The sequence below is a fragment of the Pseudophryne corroboree genome, chromosome 12, assembly GCF_028390025.1.
Source record: "Pseudophryne corroboree isolate aPseCor3 chromosome 12, aPseCor3.hap2, whole genome shotgun sequence".
Classification (NCBI taxonomy): domain Eukaryota; kingdom Metazoa; phylum Chordata; class Amphibia; order Anura; family Myobatrachidae; genus Pseudophryne; species Pseudophryne corroboree.
In genome coordinates, this window is record NC_086455.1 from 56,479,841 (window position 1) to 56,491,935 (window position 12,095).

General features: G+C 43.1%; 1 protein-coding gene across 2 annotated transcripts in view; it reads right to left on the reverse strand.

The window, feature by feature from the left end:
• MDGA2 (MAM domain containing glycosylphosphatidylinositol anchor 2) overlaps nucleotides 1-12,095 on the reverse strand; it is a 1,135,272-nt gene that overhangs the window by 548,576 nt on the left and 574,601 nt on the right. Inside the window, exon 4 of one of the 2 annotated variants that reach the window (XM_063947538.1) lies at nucleotides 7,830-8,026. In XM_063947538.1, the coding sequence (XP_063803608.1) occupies nucleotides 7,830-8,026 (197 nt within the window). Of the gene's footprint in view, nucleotides 1-7,817; nucleotides 8,027-12,095 lie in introns of both variants that reach the window. The other variant, XM_063947537.1, reaches the window with a different exon arrangement.

Consider the following 12,095-nt stretch of genomic DNA (forward strand, 5'->3'; position numbering starts at 1 on the left):
GTATAATCTCTTCTTCAATACCTCTTAATTTAGTTTCTCTATAATCAATAATAAGCTGCATCAATGCAAACGAACATTTGTCTAAAAATTTTTCCCATTGTTCCAATAGTTGAGGATCTTCATTAAAAGAGGAGCTCTTGAAAATCCGTAGACCACGTGGTATCTTATTGTGCTCTATATATTTTGATAAGGACGTTTTGTCCCACCAGTGTCTTGATTCTGATTTGAGCAATTCCTCTAGTCTATTGGAATTTTTCAAGAACTCCTCATGAGGTGTTTCCTCAATCATACATTTCCCAGTCTCATAATTCTTCAAAACTTCCTGTCTCCGTTGAATTCTATCAGTGTAAAAATTCATGATACAGCACTAATCACCAAGCAGCTTCAGCTAGGCAAAAAAGAAAAATACAACAAGGGTAATGAAGCTGTGCGCTCGGTGAGCGGCGGTGTATATGATTGCCAGCAGCGACCCGGAGAGGGAATGCCAATCCCTCCAAGAAACACTAAATACAAACAAAAACCAAGTTGCGCTCAACAATCAGAATAGAAACATTTATTATAAAATGTATAAAATAACAGCAATTCTCCCGGGAGTGCAATTAATATAAATGAATTATCATAAAATATATACGGTACAGAATCACTGTATCCTAATGAATTATAATACTGCAAGTATTATTTAGTAATTTGTAACAGTTTGGCCACAAACTATATGATGTACAGTATTGAGCAGTAGTGATAGTAATTACACTCTTTTAAACACCATATAGGTCTGTGTGCCAGTAACAACTCACTTGCTATGTAGAAGTCCCCAAACAGTCCTTATTCCATGCAAACATATATTGGTTTCCAAATTTTTATGGATAAAAGTTATCCTTGTGGAAGGTAATAAGCACTCAAATACATGTAGGGATGGACAGATGAATTATGTCCACCAAAACCAAACCGCTGTAATGGTGTTTGGCAGGGAGAGCCCGGAGTGATGTTTCTACAGCCAGCCGTTTTACCCCCTAAAAAAAAGTCTGAGATCGGCAGACATCCCGCTTGGCCACTGAACTCGGACTTAATTACATCCCACCCATTGAGTTCAGATTTCTAGTTCACTTGAATGAACGGGATTTGTGGAATTTGTCTGCTCTTAACTGTCCATGGAACTCAGAAGAAAGTAAAAGGAAGCATTTAAAAAATGAGAAAAAATAATATAAAATTTGTTTCTATGTTTATGCTCCAGCAACAAAATATAAATGCATGGCACATAGACTGTACGGTGGTGATGGACTTGGATGTCTGGCCAATCACATAGGTTCTGGCTTATAGACAGGGTAACCCCTGTTTCATCACCATAACACATTGCAGGTTTCATTTTTCTTATATATGTAAGCCAGAAATAAAATAGAAAACTCATTTTAATTAACTGGCAAGATTCCCTATTTTTACTTCAGTTAATTGCTAAAAAAAATAAAAAAAGGTCAAATCTAATCGAGATCAACGCAAGTCAAAATTCTGTGTCAAAAGTAAACATGCCATTTTGCAAAGGTACGAAGTTCCAGTGATACTATGGGGGTCATTCCGAGTTCATCGCTCGCTAGCAGTTTTTAGCAGCCGTGCAAACGCTATGCCGCCGCCCACTGGGAGTGTATTTTAGCATAGCAGAAGTGCGAACAGTTGTATCGCAGAATGGCTACCAGGTTTTTTTGTGCAGTTTCAGATTAGTTCAAAACCTACTCAGCGCTTGCGATCACTTCAGACTGTTTAGTTCCTGTTTTGACGTCACAAACCCGCCCAGCATTCGCTCAGCGTTCGCCCAGCCATGCCTGCATTTTTCCTGGCACGCCTGCGTTTTTCCGAACGCTCCCTGAAAACGGCCAGTTGACACCCATAAACGCCCACTTCATGTCAATCACACTACGGCGAACAGTGCGACTCAAATGCTTCGCCCTGCCCTTTGCCTAACTACATCTTTCGTTATGCCCGTACGACGCGCGTGCGCATTGTGCCACATATGCATGCGCAGAACTGACGTTTTTTAGCCTGATCACTGCGCTGCAAACAAATGCAGCTAGCGATCAACTCGGAATGACCCCCTATGGGCGGTATTTAATTGATTGAAGTGCCCAATCTCCTGTCTAAAAGTGACGGGAGATGGCGGGGGTGATATTCAATTGCATGTAGTTTTCGCGCTGATTGCACCAACAGAGGGTGGGGTTAGCTGGGTAAAGCAGCTAAGCCTGTCCAAAGTGATGGGTGAGATCACGAAAAGTGCTGTTTGGGTGCCCAAATGGGTCACTGTTCACGCATTTCAGCTCGCCACCCCCGGGGGCTGCGAGCTGAAATGCACATGCCGGCAGCCATCATGCCCGGTCGTAGCTACAATTGAATAGCCCTGTTTGGGTGCCATTTAGTGGCTGCCGGCGGAAAAACAATTGAATACAGCCCTATGTGTTAGTTGAAAATAAATGTATGAATACCCCAGTGGTTCCTAAATAATGCTGTTTCATTTACATAGCAGTTACCACCAAGATCTCATATAAATATACATACAAAATTATGCAAACAATCCCTGCTAACAAGCATGCTATACAGTATGTATAAGATATGATCAATTGATAACCAGGTCTGTGTTCCACTATAACAGGGAGACTACAAGTGTAAAGGCTCCCACGCTAAGTGCTGGGATGGTGCATTTATTAGGTTGATAGGTGTAAAAAAAACAAAGCACCCATGCCTTAAGACTACCAGACCCATTCAGTAAAGCCCCTGGGCTCTTTCCGATTACTGTTGGGTTTGGGAGGTATTGTACAGCAATTAGCAAGATTGATGGATACTTGTATACAGGGCCGAATATAGGGGTCAGGCCGCCCCTAGGCACATTATTGGCCACCGCCCCCCCTTCATCACATCATTGCCCCCTACATCTTGGGTGCCAGTCCAGATGCCTCAAGACCTCCAAAGCAGCCCCAAACTCACCCTAGTACCAACTCCTGGACCACAATTTTCTACCCATTGTCTTACCCCCATCATTTGCTAAATAAATAAAAAAATGATATATATATATATATATATATAATATAAAAGTTTTAATGACGAAAAAAAGCCAGGTGTGCCGCCCCCCAGCAAATGCCACCCCCAGGCACCTGCCTCACGTGCCTAGTGGGTGGAATTTTCTATATATATATGCTTATATATTTGCAATATATATATGCACAGTTTCCTTAGTCTAATAAACACATGGACAAATTAAAATAATAAATGACCCCCCTAACACTCACTTACTAATTTATTATAAATCTATAAATTATTGATTCAAATAGAGAAAGCTCCCGAAAACCCCCCACCAAAAAACAGACCCATCCTTACACTACAATTGAACAGCTGTTCTCTCAAACGGAACCTCAATAATGGGTATACTAATAGGGCAAGCAGAACAGTGTAAAATGATCAAAGCCAGGATGCGTATAAATGTGGCCTTGGAGTATGATACTGACATTCAGGACAGGATGCACATTAGTCAGTTGAAGGTGCACCCATTTGCGTAGCATACCTGCTTGAAATCGCACTGTGCATGATCAGAGCCTACTGCCAGAATGCAGAGTCAGATGCATGCTGATGGCATCTACATTGGGAACGGAAGATCTGGAATAGGGGTGTGAAGGAATCAAATGTCAGTAAGGACTTGTCCACACTAATTCGGCCCATGTAGACCAGCATATTAGCAACCCTTGCACCTATTATAGGGCAAGTGAACGTAAATGATCATTATAAGAGCTGTAGAGAATACAGATGTGCCCTCCCTGATCATACAAACGATTTGCAGCAACCTTGACTGGTTTTCCACGAATAGCGTGCCCATGTCTATGTGCAGGCACGTGCATATGCACCCACTGCCATAAGAACGCTGGGTCATACATTCCCGCAAATGGGTTGCAGGCAGCCAGAGCTAATTGCAAGTGTGATGCAGCCGCATTGGACTCGATGCAGCCGCACAGGACCCGATTGCTGATATGCTGACAGCAGACCCATCTGTATGCAGGCAATGCAGAGGGGTGAGAACCCCCTAGATGCATACAGCTCTGTATATGTGCATGGTTGCTGAGATGGGAGTTTAGGTACATATTAGGGGCCAGATAATCGCCTCAGTAAGGCAGGTAGAACAACACCAATCTTCACAGGGCATTGTACAATAAGCACAGCATGGCTTGGCCATGTCCACTGGCAAATCTAGAGTCACAACATTATCGGTCACCTCCCATCATGTCACTACCCCTTCATGTTTGAGCCTCCCAGCTGCTAAAGCAGCACCAGCCTCACCCCTCCTCCACCACCACAATTTTCTGACCATTGCCCTCTCGTTCCTCACCAGTTACAAAATAAAAAGAAGTTGTAAAGACAAAAAACAAAAAGAGTAATCTGGCCTCATCTGGCCATCAGCCTAGCAGGGCTCTCATGCAAGTGAGCATGCTGTGCCGCTCCCCCCAGCAAGTGTCACCCCTAGGCACATGCCTCATGTGCCTAGGGAGAAATCTACCACTGGCAATATCCCTTCTCTAACATAAAGCAGAAGTATGGTACAGTATTTGCCAGTGCACTTGCTTTTGACTAACGTTCCTCCATTTTACTTACTCAGCATTGGTTCCACGTGCAATGCATATTATGAGTTGCTATAGTGCATTGTAGATTGGGCTGATTTTGGTCATCATTTCTTTTCCACCATACTTTGCCTTAAATAAATATATATTTAATTTAATAAATAGTTAACAGCTTTTCTGTCAAATCTATGTCGCAATGTTATTAATAATAATTACTATTATTAACATAGAATTTGACGGCAGATAAGAACCACTTGGCCCATCTAGTCTGCCCCTTTTTTTTTTACCATATTTTTTTTATCTCAAACCTTATTTGATCCTTATTTCTTTGTAAGGATATCCTTATGTCTATCCCATGCATGTTTAAATTGCTCTACTGTCTTAGCCTCTACCACCTCTGATAGGAGACTATTACACTTGTCCACTACCCTTTCCATGAAGTAATTTTTCCTCAAATTTCCCCTGAACCTCCCCCACTCCAGTCTCAGTGCATGTCCTCGTGTCCTATTGCTTCACTTCATTTGGAGAATGTTTCCCTCCTGGACCTTGTTAAAACCCTTGACATATTTGAAAGTTTCTATCATGTACCCCTTTACCTTCTCTGCTCCAAACTATACATATTGAAATATTTTAGTCTTTCTGTGTTTATTTTGTGATGTAGGCCATGGACTCTTTTAGTTGCCCTTCTGTGTACAGTCTCTAATGTATTAATATCCTTTTGAAGATATGGCCGCCAGAATTGAACACAGTATTCTAGATGAGGTTGTACCAATGACATATACAGTGGCATTATTCTATTTCTTTCTTTCTCTTTCTTTCTTTCTTTCTTTCTTTCTTTCTTTCTTTCTTTCTTTCTTTCTTTCTTTCTTTCTTTCTTTCTTTCTTTTTCTCTCTCTCTCTCTCTCTCTCTCTTTCTTTCTTTCTTTCTTTCTTTCTTTCTTTCTTTCTTTCTTTCTTTCTTTCTTTCTTTCTTTCTTTCTTTCTTTCTTTCTTTCTTTCTTTCCTCTCCCAATGCAGGCAAGCATCTGACTTGCCTTCCTTATTGCTTTGTTACATTGCTTACCTGCCTTTAAGTCACCTGAAATAGTGACTCCTAGATCCCTTTCCTCCTCAGTAGTTTCCAGTATAGTGCTATTAATACTATATTTAGCCTTTGCATTTTTGAGACACAAGTGCATGATTTTGTATTTGTTGGCATTAGACTGTAATTGCCACACTCTTGGCCATTCCTCTAGTCTACCTAGATCCTCAATCATTTATTTTACCCCATTTACCACAACTTTCTGTTTTCTATCCTGCAACTAAGATCTTATCCATTCAATAATCCTAGCATCCAATCCCAAACTGTCATGTTTATTTAGCAGTCTGCGATGTGGAACAGTGTCAAAAGCCCTACTAACGTCTAGATAAGTTATATCCACGGCTCCACCTTTATCCACCACTTTAGTCACACAGTCAAAAAAGTCAATGAGATTTGTTTGACATGATCTCCCCCCGAGTGAATCCATGCTGATTGGGATCCTGTAAATTGTTGGATTTGAGATAATCTACAACTCTTTCTTTTAAGAGTACTCCCATCAATTTCCCTACTAGTGATGTAAGACTCACCGGTCTGTAGTTGTTTGCCTCTTCCTTGCTTTCACTTTTGTGCAGTGGGACTACGTTCGCTCTTTTCCAGTTCTCTAGAATTACTCCTGTAGCTAATGACTGGTTGAATAATTCTGTCAATGGTGCTACCAGCTCCACTTTAAGTTATTTTAGTATCCTTGGATGTATCCCATCTGGCCCCATAGATTTGTCCACTTTCAGCTTGGAGAGTTCTGAAAGGACCTTCTCCTCTGTAAATGTACTTGTTTCATTTTCCTGAATATCCCTGCAACTTAACTGTGGTCCCTTCCTCTCTCTGTCAGTAGTGAATACTGAGCAAAAATAATTATTAAGATGATCTGCTAATACATTGTCTCCTTCAACAAGACCCCCAGTTTCTGTCTTTAGTTTTATTATTCCACTATTTGGTTTATTCCTTTCGCTTTTTATACCTAATTATCATCCTTTACCCACTGACTGGGCCATTTTATCCGTATTATTATTATTATTATTATTATTATTATTATTATTATTATTATTAATAATATTATTATATATTATTATAGTTGTTAGGGTGATTTGCACCTGACAAACCTCATCCGATAAAAGGTTTAGGCTTCACTGGCTCTACTGCAATTCTTATCATGTCCCTTTTTTGTGTGTATTCCAGGAGTTTATGCATCTCTTCCTGCACTGATCGAAATACCAAGGGCAGAATACACTGAATATTTCAGATGCAGCCTGTACAATCATCAGCTGTAAATCTTATTCTGAAGTGAGTATGTGATAGAAGAAGGCTGGACCTGATTGCACAGTGGGGGTAATGTATCAAGCATCGAAAAAAGAGCAGGAGTGGACATGTGGAAATGTTGCCCATAGCAACCAATCATCTTTGAGGTTGCATTTATCTAGTATATTCTATAAAATGATAGGATAGGTAGAATTGGGGGGTACATGTATGAAGCATTGAAAAGAGTGCAGGAGTAAGCCATTGGAGAAGTTGCCAATGGCAACCAATCATCTTTGAGGTTGCATTTATCTAGTATATTCTATAAAATGATAGGATAGGTAGAATTGAGGGGTACATGTATGAAGCATTGAAAAGAGTGCAGGAGTAAGCCATTGGAGAAGTTGCCAATGGCAACCAATCAGCATTGAAGTTACACTTATATAAAATTATAGGTAGCAGTTGATTGGCTGCCATGGGCGACTTCTCTACACTGGCGTCTTCTCCACTCTTTTCACTACTTCATACAGTACATCTCCCCCTGATGAGTCTTTAGCCCTTGCTGACTCGCCCTACCTGCACCTGGAAGCCTTCTTACCCCACACCAGATATATTGTATTTATATACTTATATTATTTGTATTTATATACACAGTGTTTGCTAATTTTTGGAATTTTTTATTTCAATTCCATTTATATATCGTTGGTTGCTATGGGCAATTTCTCCACTCTTTTTACTGCTGGATATATCACCCCTAATCTATGTTCTAATTCTGCAGTTTGGCTGTTTAGTCATTTGAAGTCCCACGTATTTACCTTATTTAGGAATATAAACTTATTACATGCTAAGGTTACATAGCTGAAAGCAGAACAGTTACATAACAGTACAATGAATAGGTAGTAAAGTGTGCCTGATACCTTATTTCCTACCTGGGTGAAGAAAGGCTCGTATATTTCCACTCCTTTGTCCGTGCCTTGTAGAAGAATCTCCTCCCCACGCTTCCAGCTATATCGGACAGGAGGATTGGAGTTCGCTATGCATCGTAAGAAAACTGTTCTCTCATAGTAAAATTGTTCCTTTGCTTCTCCTATGCTTTGATGGACGGTCACAATGGGATCATCCAAATCTGAGGAAAAAGAATGGTACAATAATATAAGAATAAATGGATTCAGTTAACCATACTCCCTCCCTGCTACCCGTTTCCTGTCCTTCTCAGCAACGCTGAGAAAAGCTCCTGGAGGAACTGTAGTCAGGTTATGAATGTCTGTCCCAAAGATATTGGCCCTCATTCCGAGTTGGTCGCTCGGTATTTTTCATCGCATCGCAGTGAAAATCCACTTAGTACGCATGCGCAATGTTCGCACTGCGACTGCGCCAAGTAACTTTACTATGAAGAAAGTAATTTTACTCACGGCTTTTTCTTCGCTCCGGCGATCGTAATGTGATTGACAGGAAATGGGTGTTACTGGGCGGAAACACGGCGTTTCAGGGGCGTGTGGCTGAAAACGCTACCGTTTCCGGAAAAAACGCAGGAGTGGCCGGGGAAACGGTGGGAGTGCCTGGGCGAACGCTGGGTGTGTTTGTGACGTCAACCAGGAACGACAAGCACTGAACTGATCGCACAGGCAGAGTAAGTCTGGAGCTACTCTGAAACTGCTAAGTAGTTAGTAATCGCAATATTGCGAATACATCGCTCGCAATTTTAAGAAGCTAAGATTCACTCCCAGTAGGCGGCGGCTTAGCGTGTGTAACTCTGCTAAATTCGCCTTGCGACCGATCAACTCGGAATGAGGGCCATTGTGTAGAACTTGGGGACAATCTTAGCATATACTGCATGTTCTTGCAAACCTGTTGGCTCACTGATGGATTTTTTGTAAACTACAGGTTCTGCCTTTGTAGCCTCTGATTTTAGTAGTGTGTTACCTAAGGAAAAGAGTTCACATCATTTACATAATACCTCATCTTGGGTTTGGGCAGCAATTTAATTGGCTTAAGTACTTAAGATACTTATTTATATTAGTGATGTGCACCGGAAATTTTTCGGGTTTTGTGTTTTGGTTTTGGGTTCGGTTCCGCGGCCGTGTTTTGGGTTCGAACGCGTTTTGGCAAAACCTCACCGAATTTTTTTTGTCGGATTCGGTTGTGTTTTGGATTCGGGTGTTTTTTTCAAAAAACCTTAAAAAACAGCTTAAATCATAGAATTTGGGGGTCATTTTGATCCCATAGTATTATTAACCTCAATAACCATAATTTACACTCATTTCCAGTCTATTCTGAACACCTCACAATATTATTTTTAGTCCTAAAATTTGCACCAAGGTCGCTGGATGGCTAAGCTAAGCGACCCTAGTGGCCGACACAAACACCTGGCCCATCTAGGAGTGGCACTGCAGTGTCACGCAGGATGGCCCTTCAAAAAAATACTCCCCAAACAGCACATGACGCAAAGAAAAAAAGAGGCGCAATGAGGTAGCTGTGTGACTAAGCTAAGTGACCCAAGTGGCCGACACAAACACCTGGCCCATCTAGGAGTGGCACTGCAGTGTCACGCAGGATGGCCCTTCAAAAAAATACTCCCCAAACAGCACATGATGCAAATAAAAAAAGAGGCGCAATGAGGTAGCTGTGTGACTAAGCTCAGCGACCCAAGTGGCCGACACAAACACCTGGCCCATCTAGGAGTGGCACTGCAGTGTCACGCAGGATGGCCCTTCAAAAAAATACTCCCCAAACAGCACATGATGCAAAGAAAAAAAGAGGCGCAATGAGGTAGCTGTGTGACTAAGCTCAGCGACCCAAGTGGCCGACACAAACACCTGGCCCATCTAGGAGTGGCACTGCAGTGTCAGGCAGGATGGCCCTTCAAAAAAAATACTCCCCAAACAGCACATGACGTAAAGAAAAAAAGAGGCGCAATGAGGTAGCTGTGTGACTAAGCTAAGCGACCCTAGTGGCCGACACAAACACCTGGCCCATCTAGGAGTGGCACTGCAGTGTCAGGCAGGATGGCCCTTCAAAAAAATACTCCCCAAACAGCACATGACGCAAAGAAAAATAGAGGCGCAATGAGGTAGCTGTGTGACTAAGCTAAGCGACCCTAGTGGCCGACACAAACACCTGGCCCATCTAGGAGTGGCACTGCAGTGTCACGCAGGATGGCACTTCAAAAAAATACTCCCCAAACAGCACATGACGCAAAGAAAAATGAAAGAAAAAAGAGGTGCAAGATGGAATTGTCCTTGGGCCCTGCCACCCACCCTTATGTTGTATAAACAGGACATGCACACTTTAACGAACCCATCATTTCAGCGACAGGGTCTGCCACACGACTGTGACTGAAATGACTGGTTGGTTTGGGCCCCCACCAAAAAAGAAGCAATCAATCTCTCCTTGCACAAACTGGCTCTACAGAGGCAAGATGTCCACCTCATCATCATCGTCCGATTCATCACCCCTTTCACTGTGTACATCCCCCTCCTCACAGATTATTAATTTGTCCCCACTGGAATCCACCATCTCAGGTCCCCGTGTACTTTCTGGAGGCAATTGCTGCTGGTGAATGTCTCCATGGAGGAATTGATTATAATTCATTTTAATGAACATCATCTTCTCCACATTTTCTGGAAGTAACCTCGTACGCCGATTGCTGACAAGGTGAGCGGCGGCACTAAACACTCTTTCGGAGTACACACTGGAGGGAGGGCAACTTAGGTAGAATAAAGCCAGTTTGTGCAAGGGCCTCCAAATTGCCTCTTTTTCCTGCCAGTATACGTACGGACTGTCTGACGTGCCTACTTGGATGCGGTCACTCATATAATACTCCACCATTCTTTCAATGGTGAGAGAATCATATGCAGTGACAGTAGACGACATGTCAGTAATCGTTGGCAGGTCCTTCAGTCCGGACCAGATGTCAGCATCAGCAGTCGCTCCAGACTGCCCTGCATCACCGCCAGCGGGTGGGCTCGGAATTCTGAGCCTTTTCCTCGCACCCCCAGTTGCGGGAGAATGTGAAGGAGGAGATGTTGACGGGTCGTGTTCCGCTTGACTTGACAATTTTCTCACCAGCAGGTCTTTGAACCTCTGCAGACTTGTGTCTGCCGGAAAGAGAGATCCAATGTAGGTTTTAAATCTAGGATCGAGCACGGTGGCCAAAATGTAGTGCTCTGATTTCAACAGATTGACCACACGTGAATCCTGGTTAAGCGAATGAAGGGCTCCATCCACAAGTCCCACATGCCTAGCGGAATCGCTCTGTTTTAGCTCCTCCTTCAATGCCTCCAGCTTCTTCTGCAAAAGCCTGATGAGGGGAATGACCTGACTCAGGCTGGCAGTGTCTGAACTGACTTCACATGTGGCAAGTTCAAAAGGTTGCAGAACCTTGCACAACGTTGAAATCATTCTCCACTGCGCTTGAGACAGGTGCATTGCCTATATCGTGGTCAGATGTATAGGCTTGAATGGCCTTTTGCTGCTCCTCCATCCTCTGAAGCATATAGAGGGTTGAATTCCACCTCGTTACCACCTCTTGCTTCAGATGATGGCAGGGCAGGTTCAGGCGTTTTTGGTGGTGCTCCAGTCTTCTGTACGCGGTGCCTGTATGCTGAAAGTGGCCCGCAATTCTTCTGGCCACCGACAGCATCTCTTGCACGCCCCTGTCGTTTTTTAAATAATTCTGCACCACCAAATTCAAGGTATGTGCAAAACATGGGACGTGCTGGAATTTGCCCAGATGTTATGCACGCACAATATTGCTGGCGTTGTCCGATGCCACAAATCCCCAGGAGAGTCCAATTGGGGTAAGCCATTCTGCGATGATCTTCCTCAGTTGCCGTAAGAGGTTTTCAGCTGTGTGCGTATTCTGGAAAGCGGTGATACAAAGCGTAGCCTGCCTAGGAACGAGTTGGCATTTGCGAGATGCTGCTGCTGGTGCCGCCGCTGCTGTTCTTGCAGCGGGAGGCAATACATCTACCCAGTGGGCTGTCACAGTCATGTAGTCCTGAGTTTGCCCTGCTCCACTTGTCCACATGTCCATGGTTAAGTGGACATTGGGTACAACTGCATTTTTTAGGACACTGGTGACTCTTTTTCTGACGTCCGTGTACATTCTCGGTATCGCCTGCCTAGAGAAGTGGAACCTAGATGGTATTTGGTAACGGGGGCACACTACCTCAAGCAATTGTCTAGTTCCCTGT